Consider the following 16771-nt stretch of genomic DNA (forward strand, 5'->3'; position numbering starts at 1 on the left):
ATAAACGGCAATGGTTTTCTTTAGAAAGAAAGGAGAAAATATTCATTGGATGTAAATATTCTAAAATGTTGGATCTCAGCCAATCAGAGAGCTAGAAATAATAATAGTTGTATTTACATACATAGAACATTGTTTTATAGATTTGAATGTCAGTGTTATAGGTTTAATGTTTAATTTTGCATGCTCTATATGCCAAACTAATTCAGGATCTAAGTGCACTTCTCTTCGGATTGTGAACTATAATGTTGACGTCCTGTCCAATGTTTCTGCTAAAAAAAAACCCCAGAAATTACAATCTCTTTAATAAAATTAGTTTGATTTTATACACAGGAAAAAGATTTTTCAAGACCGAAAGCGAACCAGTTAATCCATCTCATATATATGTAAGCAAAGGCGCATATAAATCTTTTTCTAAAAGTGACGGAGCAACACAAAATGTAAGTAAGAGTAATCATGAATGAAAATTTCCTGAAAATTTATTTATAGAAATTAGAAAAAGCTTGACTTATATTATCCAGGATTAATTGCATTTAACGATGTTTATTTGAAGAATTTCATGTGTATTGATGTACATGTATAATGCACAATTTACCATCTCATCGGTTAAGACCGGAATTATGATATGACAATATTTCTGAACAAATGTTTTTCGAAGGGCATTATGGTAAATTTAATCACGTACCAACCCGTACAGGCCCGTAGGAAGCAATTTCAGTTGGGGGGGGGGGGGCACAACCATACAAGCAAAAAAAGGTCATCAGACGTTTTAATTGAGGGGGCACAAGTATATAGTATCTGTATTTTCTATAGTAATCTATATATCGGCGAATTTTTAGGGGGGAGGGGGGGTTACCCCTAGTTCCTACGGCCATGCCGTATTTATATCCCATAGATGTTTTAAAATGATACCTTATTATTTATATTTACATTTGTGACTTCTTTATAATATATATTTGCCTGAGGAAAATTTTTTTCACAGTGCGTTAAATTTGGGACAAAATCAACGCACTTTGAGAAATATTTTCAAAGTGCGTTAAGAGTGTACATCAACATTTTTTACCATTGCTACAAAACTTCAGGTTGACATTTATGAACAGAAGCAACTAGTGCAGAAATCAGAAATGACTGTAAGTATAACAAATTTATGTTTTCCATGAAAAGTCATGAATGGCTCTATTAATTTTATATACAAGAAAGATTGGTCATACTTTGTATAGAATATTCATCACATTGTAATAATGATTTTATGAGTTTGTATAAGCTAGACGTCATAACTTTTTCATTTCACATGCTGAATACTATCATTTATATAATAAATCCCCAAAAAAATTCCAAGAAAAAAAAGGATCGAACGGGATTTGAACCCGGGACCTCTCACATGTTAAGCGAGAGTCATACCCCTAGACCACGGAGGCACTTGTTTATACACCAAATTAAATGCAAACATTAGGCCCCATATAATGTTTATATTCACGTTCGATATTGTCAACATTTTACACAATACATGGTGTCTAATTCAGCCTTTACTAAACAGTTCTAATAGATGTAATTAGAATATAAAGTCCGCCGACAACCTGTATTATACGTAATAACTCTCCACATGCCCCTGTGCTAAAAATATTTCCAAGCGACTTTTAATACAATAAATAAAAAAAAAAAACGGGGCGGGACACTTTGAGAGGGGCGAAAGAAGCCATAGGGAGTTATGGAATAAAATTGCATTGCAAAAGCTCAAAAGCTTCTTGAGATATCGCCCGGAAACGAAAGTGTTACACACAGACGGAATGTATGAATTTACGAACTTGAACTTTGACCTTTTGACCTCTAAATCAATAGGGGTCTTTCTTAGGCCACAAGGAGTTGTTATGTAAAATTTCATTGCAAAAGCTCAAAGGATTCTCGAGATATCGCGCGGAAACAAAAGTGTTAAAACAGACAGAAATAATTAATTTATGACCTTGGCCTTTTGACCTCAAAATCAACAGGGTTCTTTTTTAAGCCATAGGGAGTTGCTATGCAAAATTTCATAGCGAAAACTCAAAGGGTTTTCGAGATATCGCTCGGACACAAAAGTGTTACAGACAGACAGAAATACAGACTGACGGTCGTGAATATAAACATTATATGTGATCTTATGTTTGCATTTAATTTGATGTATAATCAAGTGGATCCGTCGTCTAGGGGTATGACTCTCGCTTAGCGTGTGAGAGGACCCGGGTTCAAATCCCGGTCGATCCTTTTTTTTTAATTTTTTTTTTGGATTTACTATATAAATGATAGTATTCAGCATGTGAAATGAAAAAGTTATGACGTCTGGCTTGTACAAAATCATAAAATCATTTTTACAGTGTGATAAATATTCTACACAAAAAGAATCTTCTATACACATATTAAAGAATAAGCAATCAAATCTTTATATCCATATTGGCATTTTTTATTTGCTTCGATATACATGTATACATTTAATATTTCTACAAATCAAGGGGAACTGCGCGTGCTCGTCTTTTTTCCCTAAGAGGGGGACACAAATTTTCTGAATTAGTTTGTGTTAAATGGAATCTTCCATGCCTTTTGAGACAAGTATTGAATGTTTTGTAGATTTTTTTTAATGATGACAAATGTATATACGGCATTTTCACTTATTTGCAAATCTGTACACCGAATTTCCTTTGATTTTTACGGAAGCCCATTAGTGCCAACCTGTATATATAAAGGAAAAGCAATATATAAAAGCAAACCTCGATATATAAAGGAAATGCGAATTATAAAAACAAAACCTGTATATATATAAAGAGAAAAATTTCCATCGCCTGACCTTTAACATGTTTAATGACTTTCATTACAACAGGGACTTCGCCAACATATGATAAGCGGGTTAGCGGCATCTGTTTATGTGGCTCAGTTTCAGGATGGTATTAGTGTACCTATTATGTTTTCTTTACTTGTGTATCTTGATAATTATGATGAATAAAACTAAAACTAACAAGCTTTCTGAGAGTATTACATTAGCAATACTAGTCCCCTACCGGCAAGTATAATCTGGTTCCCATTTAAAATTAAAAATGCTGTAATTTCGTCAAAAAATCATTGAAGCAGAACTTAATGCAAACTTGATCTGTAACTCATTAATATACACTTGCATACCAAAAATCAGTTCAATATCTGCAAGCGTTTAGAAAAAAGTGTGGAACAAACTGATAGTGGGACAGACTGATAGACATAGGGACAGCCAGACAGACGGACAGACAGATATACAGACAGACAGACTCAGAGGAAACCTATAGTCCCCTCCGGTTTCACCGGTACGGGACTAATAAACTGCTGTTCTTCTTACATTTTAACCGTGTAGGGCAGAATTAAATCAAAGAGACCTTTTTGCTCAATATGTATAATCCATAGCACTAAATGTAGGGGGTCTTTCCAATCGAAATATAATTCAGTGCAAAAATGCAAGTGTGTGCTATCATTTTTATAAGTTCGTTACGTTTTGCTATGTTTTTTACATGATGCATGGAGAATTTAAAATCGATTTAATTTACAATGTGGAACAATAATCAGCACTTTAATTATGTAAGTGTGCACTAACTCGTTAGTTTTCATTAATTCCCTAATACTTGATATTTTTTCACACCAAATACCCTAAAATCATTACAGTAATTGTACCTGTCGCCTTCTTCTCTCAAATTCCGATCTTCCGTCACATTCAAATAAAGTGGGGGTGGGGGACGAGCACCTTCATTGATCTCTCCTCTCTCTCCCATTCCGATTTTGATTCCTTTTTTTACAATCAATGGGCATACTAGTATATTATTTTTATGATAAATTTGAATTAGGACATTAAAAAACTGAACTTGTTAAGACTCCATGTTGATCATTATTTTCATAAATTCTCGGTTGTGAAACCAAAGGTAGTATGGCTAAGTTTTTGTAAAACAGTGCACAAGGTAGGTTCTAAAAAAAATTGATCAAAATATATGTAAAGTCAATAGATACTCAGAAAATATGATACACATTATACTTATTTCATGAATAAATATAATTAAATGCTCATCTACTCAATTAAGTGCATTATATTAAGTAATGTTACAATTACAGTTCATTGATATATGCATGCATATATAAATAAATAAACACTATTAAATATCAACATTTTGCTGATTCTGGGAAAGTAATACATGAGTACTGTATTACTGATTTCCCCCTGCCAGGAGTTAATCTGTATATAATCTTGATGGACAGCTGGGTGATACAGGTCACGCAGTGGAAAATTTTCTCTTTATATATATCGCAATCCAGGTTTTGTTTATATATTTCGCATTTCCTTTATATATATCCAGGTTTTATTTTTATATTTCGCATTTCCTTTATATATCGAGGTTTGCTTTTATATTTCGCATTTCCTTTATATATCGAGGTTTGCTTTTATATACTGCTTTTCCTTTATATACACAGGTTGGCACTAATGGGCTTCCGTAGATTTAAACACAATTGATGTAAAAATGCTGGTAATATGAATTGAAAACGTATCATTCTCTTAGATCGTTTAATATCTATTTTTTAAGAAGAACATGGTAACATACATCGCACATGCTTACCAATTTGGAAAGGAGATTGCGGTTCACCAACATACCAATAATTGAAATGTATTCCAAAATAGTAAAGTTTTGTGCAAATAAGATATATCCTCAAGTTTATAAACGATGAGTAAACTTCCTTTACAAAAAATTTCACCATAACGCTGTAAGAATAAAACTGAAATCAAAACCAACGATTCATTTAGGAATCTCATGCAAAATTTGCTTTGAAAATTTACATGAAGTGCAATAGAAAGAACAACTGGCAAGTTTTATCCCAATACACTGTTACACATATTTATTTTTCAACAGGACATATCAAAGACTGAAAGCAAACCTAACACTGGGCAGTTTAAAGGTAAGAAATGTGTCATATTTGATTTAGATGAATGTATTTTTTAAAAAAATTTTTTAACTATGTTTGAAAAGCAAGATAATTATACAACGAATGAAATTATTCTATTTTTTTTTTCCTTCAGAACATTAAGCAGTAGATTAAATTTTCCAGATATTAATTGTACCTATTTGTCATTGTACTTTTAAGAGACAACCTTTTTTCCTGACAACTATGACACTAGAATAATAATTTGTAATTGCCCGAAGTGAAACTTGCTTTATAACTGAGGTTACTTACAATTATGTGTAGTAGTATTTTGAAATTCGAAAATGAATGAAAGAACAAAACAGGAAATTTTTAGATGGGTATCTGCCACATTGTTTAGAAAAATAATATTGATGTTTTACACTGTTTTCATTTATGTATTTTACGTTCACTCTCTTTAAATATATATTTTTTTCTTAATCACATGTACTTGTTATACTGATGAGCCAGTGTTGGTTTAAGGAAATGGAACTTGAGATACTATTTTGTGTATTGTATTTAAAACTACTATGTGTTTTGCTTATGGCAGACATGAGTAGCATAGTTAGTAATCAAACATTTTCAATTAACAAGAAACCTTCTTGGTCAATACATAATGATCTATAATGATCCAAATTCCACGTACCAAGTAGACATGAAGTGTCATTTAAAGTAATTCAAAGCTCAGACGTCCATTAAACAATACAAAACAGGAGCAGAGCAAACACGGACCTCCAAACATCAGAGGTGGGATCAGGTGCCATGGAGGAGTGAGCATCCCCTGCCAACCGGTCACATCCGCCGTGTGCTCCTTGTCATGATCGGGAAATAACGGAAAAATCCGTCGACAATACAGTGTGTAAATAATGGCCTAACAATAAGCATGAAAAACGTCAGTCAGCATTTGACTCAATGATAAATTGTATTTGCTGACAAGGTCATTGTGTCGACCTTAAAACTTACGAAATGATGACTTTAAACGACACAGCTGATATTCTTGTTTCATCAACTTGTTTGTCAATAATTCACCTCGTTTTAGAAATTGTACATACGTAGAGCATGCGCTTGCGTATCGAATCAACTGAGAGATATATACCCCGTATGCAGGTGATGAAGGTATATTGCTGCATAAGTATACGGGAAGTTGACGATTGAAAAGTTAAAGGCGTCACGTTTATCATAAAGCTTGGTTGTTAGATTACCATTAACGTCTTTTTCAAGTAAAATATCCAAATATGAAACAGATGTGTCAGACTCTGTGGTATCTTTTATTTCAAGCTCATCGGGATATATCATATCGACATAAGAATGGAAATAGCCATTGTTAATTGACAATACGTCGTCGATATATCTAAATGTCGAGTTGAAGGCCACAGCAAGCGTATTCTTCTTTTCACGTATAAGATTTTGGACAATTCTGCTTCATATATAATGGAAGTACAATGTAACTTCTCTCTTGAGAGAGAAAGAGAGAGGGAGGGAATGTTAGAAAGTTAATGGGTATTTTAATTGTTTTCATTGATACTGTGATCTAAAACTAATAAGGCACATATTTAATCTTATTATTTTGAGGCGATATCTTAAAAAATAAAGTACTTTCATTTTAAATAATTTAATTTTTTCATACACATTTATATATTGAAAAATATTAATGCATGCTGTCTACAGCACATCTTTCAAAATGATGTGCGAGGTGTACTGGTCGTTAATTGTGCTTTTTATCGTTCTAACTTTTCTCGTGCAATATGGCGACAGTGACCATAGATGTGAAAAAAGTTTACTTTCAGGTCGCCAGTCTATGTTAGGAAAAAACTATGCATGAAATAAACGTAAAATAAGAAATGTTTTGTTATAACAAGCTGGACATACCCGTCGTATAAATAAAGTTATCTACGTAGCATTATCTCTATTTAGAGATAACTCTTCATGCGTCGTGGGTATTTAAATGTCCTTCTCGATTTAGGGAATTATCGCGAGTTTCTGCAACACCCTCTTCAAAGGTATACTTTGTTAACCCAAATACGTCAAATTTATGACCCACTAAGAGAATAAAAAGCCATACGGTAATATCAAGCTTAACAAAACCTTACAATTCGATTTTATATGATTTTGTCTTCATTTTAGCCTTGGCACAAACGGATTTTTTACCACGATATAAGTATCATCGGTCTCTTCTGGACTGGTTTAGCACTGGTCTTCAAGCAGTTCAAAATTTTCCAGTACTGAAATTCAGAGAATGTCCGATTATTGTCGGAGGAGAAATCCATGCAGAAAATCTGTCATTTCTAATTGATAAAAACATTCAAAGCAGTGAAATTCCACTTACTGATGTGGAGAAAGGTACTCAATGGTTAACAATCTGTAATTTTTTAATTAGATTTGGAGTATCACTTAAAGATATATAATATACTCAGATTTTTATTATAAAAGGTATGCCCAATTAAGTGAGTTGTGGCAATAAAAATAAATATAAATATTTTAACAACGAATTGTAAAACTGAGCGTTATTCATTTATTTTCTTCCTAGATTCATTAGAAGGGGCTGATATCTTGGTGGTGTATTTTTGGAACAATACGACAGAGAATATATTTCGCAACTTTACGAATGTACGAGTATTTACTGTAGCAACGATAACCATACAAATATCATCCAGTATTTAAGTTACAAGTATTTTCTTTCTATTCAGCGCTTCTTTACTACTATTTCTTGTTTACCATTATTTGCCTAAACAGTTTTTTGTAATTGAAAATGGAAAATTATTTCGTGGAATAATTGAGCTAAAAAAGACTTAGTATTTTTATCTATATTTCAGTTTGCCAAAACCTTTCCCTTTAAAGCGGGAACCCTTCTATTTGTGATGCAATGTGACGGCAAAGCTGATGAAAGTTTGAAATCAACTTTATTACAATTAGTTTCAACTGCGAGAATGAATGTTGATTTTGTTGCAAAACGCCGTTGTGAAGTCATTACAAAAATGACGTGCACATTGGAAAAAAGAATTCTTGATGTATTGGAGGAAGCACAGAGAAATCTCTATGAACTACCCTTAACAGAAAACGTTGATACAAGCTTATGGGAAGTACGGGCAATAATCAGGCGACTTAAGCAAGCGGCCTGCTACCCTCATCTCCTCCCAGAAATGGACCAATTTTTTAAAAGAGGAAGAATAGAAGATTTGCTTCAAAGGTAATTATAAAATGAAGCACAATGATGTTTTTTTTCTAAGAATTCTTGCAAATATACTTCAATATTTCAAACGTAAAATAGTGATAATAGTAATTGTAATGTGTGCGGATTTAATATTTTTAAAAAATAAAAAAAATCGTGTTTGCTATCATCTCTTTTATAATTTTCTACATCATGCTTAATTCTTTTTATATCATTCCTACATAAACGGATTATTTATTTATTTCTAAAGCTTTGGAAACAGAATTCTTTGGCATGGATATGACGGTGATTCGTTACATATCATTACAAATGATATGAGTGTACAAGAGATGATTGAGAATACTCTCTCTGAGCCAGAATTTGAACATATAAAGCATTCTATAAAGATGCAAGACGATCTTTCAGTACAACTTCTAGCCAAAACTGGAGAACCATTGCATGGAGCAAAGTTTGTTTACGTGAACAATGGCGTAAATGCTTTTCTTCAAGATAAAAAGTTTGCAACGACAGGAAGTCTTATGATTGCTAATGATTCTGTACTGGTAGTTGTAACATCTCGGCATGCATTCAGCAATCAAGAAAATATCTACGTTCTTATTGATGAATCGGTTGTTAGACTTGGACAAATGACCATAAATTCTCAACATACAATGGAACGTTTATGTGAAGATATATCACTTGTTGAATTAGACCCAGGGGTAATTTCAGTTGTAAATGAGCGATGTGAGAAACTTCTCATCGACGCTTCTGAGCTCCCTACTCCTGGACGAATTTCTCCAAGAGAACTTAAAGTTGGTGATCTAGTTCACAAGAGAGGAGCCAAAACTGGGCTTACCACCGGTATTGTGAAGTCTGTTCAAATAAGCAAACTTGGCGGTTATCAAATTGAAAGTCCAGTCATTCAAATCTGTGGAAGGGGATCCAAACCATTTGCAGGAGAGGGTGATTCTGGATCGCTAGTTTTCCAACACTCTCTGTCTCCAGATGAAAATATTTTAGACGTTCTGGCTATGGTACAAAGTAAACTAAATGTCCCGATTCCTAATGCACCAGTTGTTTGTTTTCCATTCACGAAAGGCTGTGAGACACTTTATAGAATTGTACCAATGTTACAATCTCTGCAGTTTATCAACGTCTGAAGATTTGGTTTCAAAATGACCTTAAAAAGAGAACTGTGCACTTCTCGAACTCTCCCGAAAACACACTTATTTAAAAGAAATGCATTTTGTGAGTTTAAAGACCCTAGGAATTCTTAAATTTCTCACTGTTTTTTAATCAATTTATACTAACTCGTTTGTAGTTTTTTCTTTAATGTTATAACTACATTTTTTGTAAAGTTTTTATTTTTTTTTTTATTTTTATCCTGCTTTGAATTCTTTGTATGCTTTTCATTTTTATGCATTTTTCTTTTTAAAAAGTTTTAATTACCGTCTTGTTTATTTATATTAGTATAACCTTATTGTTTATCGCCTTAGGGCAAATTTTGTGTCGCCTTCAGAGCAGAGTGACACTTAGAGATCACTTTACCCGGCGTCTGTCCGTCTGTCTGTTCGTCTGTTAGCTGTATCTCCGTCTGTCACACCTTATATCTCAAGAACTCTGATATTTTGCTCATACATTGCCTGGCACTATAGATTTTGTAAATTAGCATGCTTACTGACCTCAGGACTCTTGACATTGACTTTTGACCTATTGTGCGGAATAGTTAATAGTGCCAAAAGTGCATTGTTTGTCATAAAGCATTATGTAAAATACCAGCGTTTCAATCCACTTGACCTTGACCTTTGACCTACTTTGCAAAAATTACCCCGGAGAGTTTTCTTTTAACTTATGTCTTTTGAATTTTAAGAGTCTTGGTTTTGATAACTAGCATTCATGCATGTTTATGAGCTCATGAGACTGTATCTTCGAAGCTGTATGATATTCAGTTACGATCCAAACTTCAATTTAAATACTATGAAAATACAGTATCGGTATTCAACAATGGATCGTTTGAAATGACAATTGCAGTCAAGACAGACTGAAATCTGTTTTGGAGGATTGTGGGAAACACGAATTAATAAGATGATAAATAATTATTTCTAATCATTTCAATTTAATTATTCATTTGAGGGTTGGGGGGCATATTTTCTTTGTCAGATACATTCGCAGTCTATCCCTGGATATTTTTCTTTGCGCGCTATTCAATTTATGCTAAATTGTTATACGTTACATTAAAAGCTTAGACTTTATCAAGTTAAACATATCTATAACACTAGACTGTTATAGATAAGCTTTTAATGTTACCTGTATGATTTTATGGATGAAATATGAAGATAACGAAAAGTGAGTAAGTTTACCTTCTGATCCCTGCCCCTTACAAAACAAAACCCAATTGAGAGCATGGCAAACATGGACCCCTGGAAACACAAGAAGTGGATAAGGTTCTTTGGAGGAGTTAATATTCAGTGTTCATCGATCCCATCCGCCGTATGAAACATTTGATCGGCTAAGCAAATAAAAAAAATGCTTTTGCTGGGTTGCGATCTATAGCATAAGAATATGTTATAATAATACAATTAACATATAAATTACCTATATTTATCAATATTTAAAAAATGATTTTAGATCCAATTTCAATAACAATGTTTATAATCAAAATACATTAAAACACATGTTGAGCAATTTCTACACAATCGATACTTAGAGTTCAAAATATAATTAGTTTGTTTGCTAATGTTTTATTTATTTATTAGGTCACCTGAGTTTACAGGTGGCCTATTGCTATCTGTTATCTGTTTTCGTCCGTCGTCGTGCGTCGTGTTTTCAGCTTCTTCTCTGAAACTGCTCAACCAATTTCAACCAATTTTGGCATATAGCATTTATGAGTGAAGGGGAACAAAAATGTTGAATTTCATGGTTCCTACCCCCTGGGGTTTGACGGGTGGTGCCAAAACCATTAAAATTAATGCCATATTTAAAAATCCTCTTCTTTACTCCTGGACATCAAGCAGTCAAACTATTGGCATGATTGTAATGAGCATTGAGTCCTCTACCAAAATTGTGAAATTAATGGCCCCATGGTCAGGGATTTTGGTGCTTGGGCAGGGCTCTGTTGAATATATGGTGAAAATGCATTATTCCTTTAAATATCTTCTCTGCTCTTGGGTGTTAAGGAAACAAACAATATCATAGTTATGATGAGGAAAGGTGCCTTTTCTAAAATTGTGAATTTCATGGCCCCTGAGTCAGGGGTTCTGGTGTTAGGGCGGGGATCTAATGATTATATAGTAAAAATGCATTTATGTTTTAAAAATCTTCTCCTCTGCTCCTGGGTTTAAGCCAATGAACTAAGTACATATTTATATGAGGAAGAGAGCCTCTTCAAAAATTGAGAATTTCATGGCCCTAGGGTCAGGAGTTCTGGTGTTAGGGCGGGACTTTAATGATTATATAGTGAAAATGCATTAATGCTTTGAAAATCTTCTCCTCTGCCTCTGAGTACATGTTCTTTGCAAAGAAACTAAATGCAATAATATCAATGTAAATGTATTAAAGATTATTAAAAGTAAATGTTCTTTTTCTTTGCTCAAAGTGCACAAAGAATCACAGAGAGCCAGGGCGACTTGTAATTAGTGGCAAATAGCAATGTTATATAGCCAAGTAAGTGCGTACTGAATTGTAGCTCTAGACAAGTGTTCATTTTATATGATGTATATTTTGCATTCATTTTCATCCCTTTAAGGCTTTGGAAAACCAAGTATGATCCCAATGAGATCATTCGGGTCTAGCACGCTACAATAAGCAAGGGTACGAGTATTTTTACCAGATTTTTGAAATTCTTGGGCAACATTGCTTCGTCTATCAGTTAAATTTGTTTTATACTTCTATGGATCATTTACAGTGTTGTATTATACTCAGTTGACCGTTAAAACCCTTGGGCCTCTTGTTTTATTAGGTCACCTGAGTCACTCAGGTGACCTATTGCTATCCGTTTTCGTCCGTCGGCGTGCGTCGTGCGTCGTGCGTTGTGCGTTAACATTTGAACATTTTCAGCTTCTTCTCTGAAACCGCTCAACCAATTTCAACCAAATTTGACATATAACATCTATGGGTGAAGGGGGACAAAATTTGTGAATTTCATGGTCCCTGCCCCCCTGGGGCCTGAGGGGTGGGGCAAAAACCATTAAAATTAATGCAATATTTAAAAATCCTCTTCTTTACTCCTGGACATCAAGCAGTCAAACTGTTAGCATGATTGTAATAAGCATTGAGCCCTCTACCAAAATTGTGAAATTCATGGCCCAAGGGTAAGAGGTTCTGGGGCTAGGGTGGGGCTATATAGATCATATAGTAAAAGTGCATTATTTCTTCAAAAATCTTCTTCTCTGCTCCTGGGTATAAAATAAACTAACTAAGTACACAGTTATGATAAGCAAGAATGCCCCTTCCAAAATTGTGAATTTCATGGCCCCTGGGTCAGGGGTTCTGGTGAAAGGGGGGGGGGCTCTATTGATTATATAGTGAAAATGCATTATTTCTTTGAAAATCTTCTTCTCTGCTTATGGGTATGAAATAAACTAACTAAGTACATAGTTATGATGAGCAAGAGTGCCTCTTCAGAAATTTTGAATTTCATTGCCCCTGGGTCAGGGGTTTTGGTGAAGGGGGGGGGGGGTTATTAATTATATAGTGAAAATGCATTATTTCTTTGAATATCTTCTTCTCTGCTTATGGGTATTAAAGAAATTAACTAAAAACATAGTTATGATGAGCAAGAGTGCCTCTTCAGAAATTGTGAATTTCATGGCCCCTGAATCAGGGGTTCTGCTGTTAGGGTGGGGCTCTATTGATTATATAGTGAAAATGCATCAATTCTTTGAAAATCTTCTCTGCTCCTGGGTATTATTTAAACAAAGGAATTGCATGGTTATGATAAGCAAAAATGCCTCTTCCAAAATTGTGAAATTCATGGCCCCAGGGTCAGGGGTTCTTGTGAAAGGGGGGGTGGCTCTACTGATTATATAGTGAAAATTCATAATTTCTTTCAAAATATTTTTTCTACTCCTGGTTATAAAGCAAAGAAACAATTGTATAGTTATGATGAACAAGGATGCTTTTACAAAATTTTTAAAACTTGTGGTCCCAGGGGTTCTGCTGTTTTTCTGAGGGGGTGGGAGGGGGGGGGGGCTCTATTTATAATATAGTGAAAATGTGTGAATTCTTTGAAAATCTTCAACTAATTGCATAGTTATGATGATGAGGGTACCTCTTCTAAATTTGTAAATTTCATGACCCTCGGTCATGGTTCTGGTGTTAGGGTAGGGCTGTGTTAAATAGTAAAAGTGCATTATTTCTTTGAAAATCTTCTCTGCTCCTGGGCATATTGGAGGCAAACAGAGTAAAAGTTTTAATAAGCAAGGGTATTTTTACCAGAATTTTAAACATCTGGACCATTTGGTCAAGTGTTCTGGTCCTGGCCAGGGCTCTATTAATTTGTATTCTACTGAGTGAAGTTATTCCCCTTTGCCATTCACCTTTGATAATTAATCAGTGTAGATAATGTATTTGAAAGGTTAATAGAATAAGAGAATTATGCAAGAACATTGATTGTATAATACAGAAAGTACTTTCCTAGTTTTAATGATCAGGTAGACCTGGAAGTAATAGATGAATAAAAGTGAAACAAAAATAACTTATCTTTTTTAATGTTCTTCAAAGGCCAAGTGAGGCCAGTTTGAGATATTTTGTTAAAAGTCTGTATGGTAATAGCGATAAATGGGGGACAGATAGATAAATCTTACTATTTTCCTTGCTTTTGGAAAAAAAAAGCTTTATTTTTAGGTCACCTGAGTTTACTCAGGTGACCTATTGCTATCCATTTTTGTCCGTCGGTGTGCGTTAACATTTGAACATTTTCAGCTTCTTCTCTGAAACCGCTCAATCAATTTCAACCAATTTTGGCATATAGCATTAATGGGTGAAGGGGGACAACATTTGTGAATTTCATGGTTCCTGCCCCCCTGGGGCCTGAGGGGTGGGGCAAAAACCACTAAAATTAATGCAATCTTTAAAAATCTTCTTCTTTACTCCTGGACAACAAGCAGTCAAACTGTTAGCATGATTATAATAAGCATTGAGCCCTCTACCAAAATTGTGAAATTCATGGCCCCTGGGCTCAGAGTTCAGGCTCTAGGGTGGGGTCAAGGTCAGGTGTGTGAATGTTGAAAATGCATAATATCTTAGATTTTTTTCTTAACTCCCAAATTTCAAGGAGGTTAAATGTTTTACTATTATATTGAGCAACGAGTTCTCTACCAAAATTGTGAAATCTATGGCCCCTAGGTTCAGGGTTCAGGTCCCAGGGTGGGGCTACAAATGTAACTTTGTCATATATTGAAAATGTATAAATTTAAAAAAAATGTCTTATGTTTCTAAATTGTGATCTGAAAGCAGTTAAATGTTGGCATGAATATAATAGCCCTCAACACTGTGGAATGTATTACCCCTCAGTTTTGGGTTAAATTGCACAATTAGGCCTATATATATTCAATTTTGAAGAAGCATTTTCGTCATAATGTACAATTTAATTATATGTAACAAATGTTTATGTGATGTTTGATGTTTTTAAACAATATCTTAAATTCATTCGCGCAAGGAAGAAAACAGTTGTGATTTTTATAGCGACGGTTAATCAACCCGGTGTTTAGGCCTACCATTAGAACATCCACGCATGCGCAGAAACGATCGTCTGGAAGAAGATAGACTCGAGCGTCCTAAGTAGAATATTTACGTTTTTTTTTCAGGTCTAAGGTTTTGCATTACGAACGGTGGGTTTGAGTGTTACGATTTTGTTACGTGCTTTTGCAAATACATCGCATTCTTTTTGGTAATCATTAGATCTCTTTCAGCTTTGTTGAAATAATGGCTTATGATGGACGAGCTACGAAGAAAAAGCATTTTATATGCAGTAATAAATTATCTGCACTGGGTGTTTAATATTGTTTTTGTTTTGCTTTCTTATTGTATATAGGGAATTTATGCTCAGAACTTTAAATGTCATGAAATAATCAGATCGAATTATCTCTGAAGCAGCGGGGTAGATCATTGAATTACGTCCGATTTGGTATGGTGGAAAATTTCTACATTTTAAAATTTGGGATTAAGATACTGTTTCAACTTTTTACATATTTTTGTATTCAATACAGATTGTTAAGGCTAATTCTTTGATTTATTTTGGCAATGGGAAGTTTTGCCCCCTATTGACAATTCGTACTGAGACTATATTCACCACATAAGACGTTTTGTGCCATATATAATGTATATGGTACATGTTAATATTTGTGTGTATACTTATAATTTACTTATTTAGTATATTAGATTTGATTAAACTACTCAAAAAAAGGTGTTAGTTTTTTCATCTTGTTCTTTTAGTTTGGGATACTTGTATTTATCAAATCATTTATTCATGCACTTAGCGACTAGCAAATACATGTATGTATATATGTTTATTCAGGAATCTTAATTTTATTTGAATACACCTAAATGATTCAGAGACTCTCAAAGCAATTAGGCAAATTACTGGTATGCCAATAATTATTCATGAGTGCAGGGCTAGAAACTCTCCAAACAGACAACTCAGAATTAATTGCTAGTATCAAAAAATTAACTCATAATTTCCAAAGAGTACTTGCAATTTTATAATATTTTTATCATTAAAACATAACATTACTTAATAATACTACTGTTTAATACATAATGACAATATGTACATATTTAACTTTACTGTTTATTAACAGAATGAATTTAAAAGGAAAATTCCAGAGGACATGAATTAAGATATTTTTATGTTAGACCCCTGATGTCATTGAAGGATTTCATGAAATTCATTGAAGATCAGTAGATAAACATGTAATTAGTATGGAGTCCTATGCCTGCACGTGTTCTTGCTCTTTATAGGCTATTCATTCAGTTAATTTCTCAATTATCAATGAAAGAAGATTTATAATGTAGGTTTATGTTATGTGTCCATAAAGTGAGGTTTCTAAATTGAAAACAAGTCGGGATATCATTGATGCGTATTGAAAATGGCTGCTATTAGGTTTAAACTTAAATGCATTTAGCATTTCATTGAACTTTTTCAAATGTATATATATATATATGCAGCATAAACATAAAATCATTCAAAAAGGGAAGATTGTCAGCATGTGTATGCACATGCATTGAACTCTTATTGGCATATCATTTTACAGTAATATTTACTTGAGTAAATGAGCTGTTTGGTAAACACTGTAATGACCACCATTACAATTAGGATTAGTTACTTTTGGAAGCAAAAGACTAAGATTTAGTTGCTGAATTTTTCTTTTTCAGGTGCAGGAAATTTAGATTGTTTTTTGCATGTTCATAATTACCAAACAAAACTTCTAACACATCATTAGAATAATAATACATGTATCAGTGTAGTCTTGCAGATATACAGTAAAACGCACTTATAACAAAGTGCCATGGATGGACGCTTTTGCTTCACTTTAAGCGTAATACGTTATAGCCATTAATTATGCCCCTGCCTTATAATAGCAGGAGGCATATAGTGTTACCCTATTCTGTCATTCCGTCATCATTGACTCTCTGTTCATTATCTCTGCAACAGTTGCACACATTCAACTCAAATCTGACATACGGATA

At 33.8% G+C, this 16771-nt stretch overlaps 1 protein-coding gene across 1 annotated transcript; it reads left to right on the plus strand.

Annotated features, from left to right (window-relative positions):
• The first annotated feature begins 334 nt into the window (after positions 1 to 334).
• Positions 335 to 9359, plus strand: LOC133193257 (uncharacterized). Its single transcript, XM_061329218.1, has 7 exons — positions 335 to 437; positions 1080 to 1127; positions 4887 to 4932; positions 7060 to 7275; positions 7463 to 7542; positions 7749 to 8122; positions 8355 to 9359. Exons 2-7 carry the CDS (start codon positions 1122 to 1124, stop codon positions 9241 to 9243), a joined length of 1611 nt encoding a protein of 536 aa, XP_061185202.1. The 5' UTR covers positions 335 to 437; positions 1080 to 1121; the 3' UTR covers positions 9244 to 9359.
• The last annotated feature ends 7412 nt before the right edge of the window (positions 9360 to 16771 follow it).

Source organism: Saccostrea echinata, unplaced genomic scaffold, assembly GCF_033153115.1.
Source record: "Saccostrea echinata isolate AGI-Se365-2 ecotype Australia unplaced genomic scaffold, CSIRO_AGI_Sech_v1 ptg000001l, whole genome shotgun sequence".
NCBI lineage: Eukaryota > Metazoa > Mollusca > Bivalvia > Ostreida > Ostreidae > Saccostrea > Saccostrea echinata.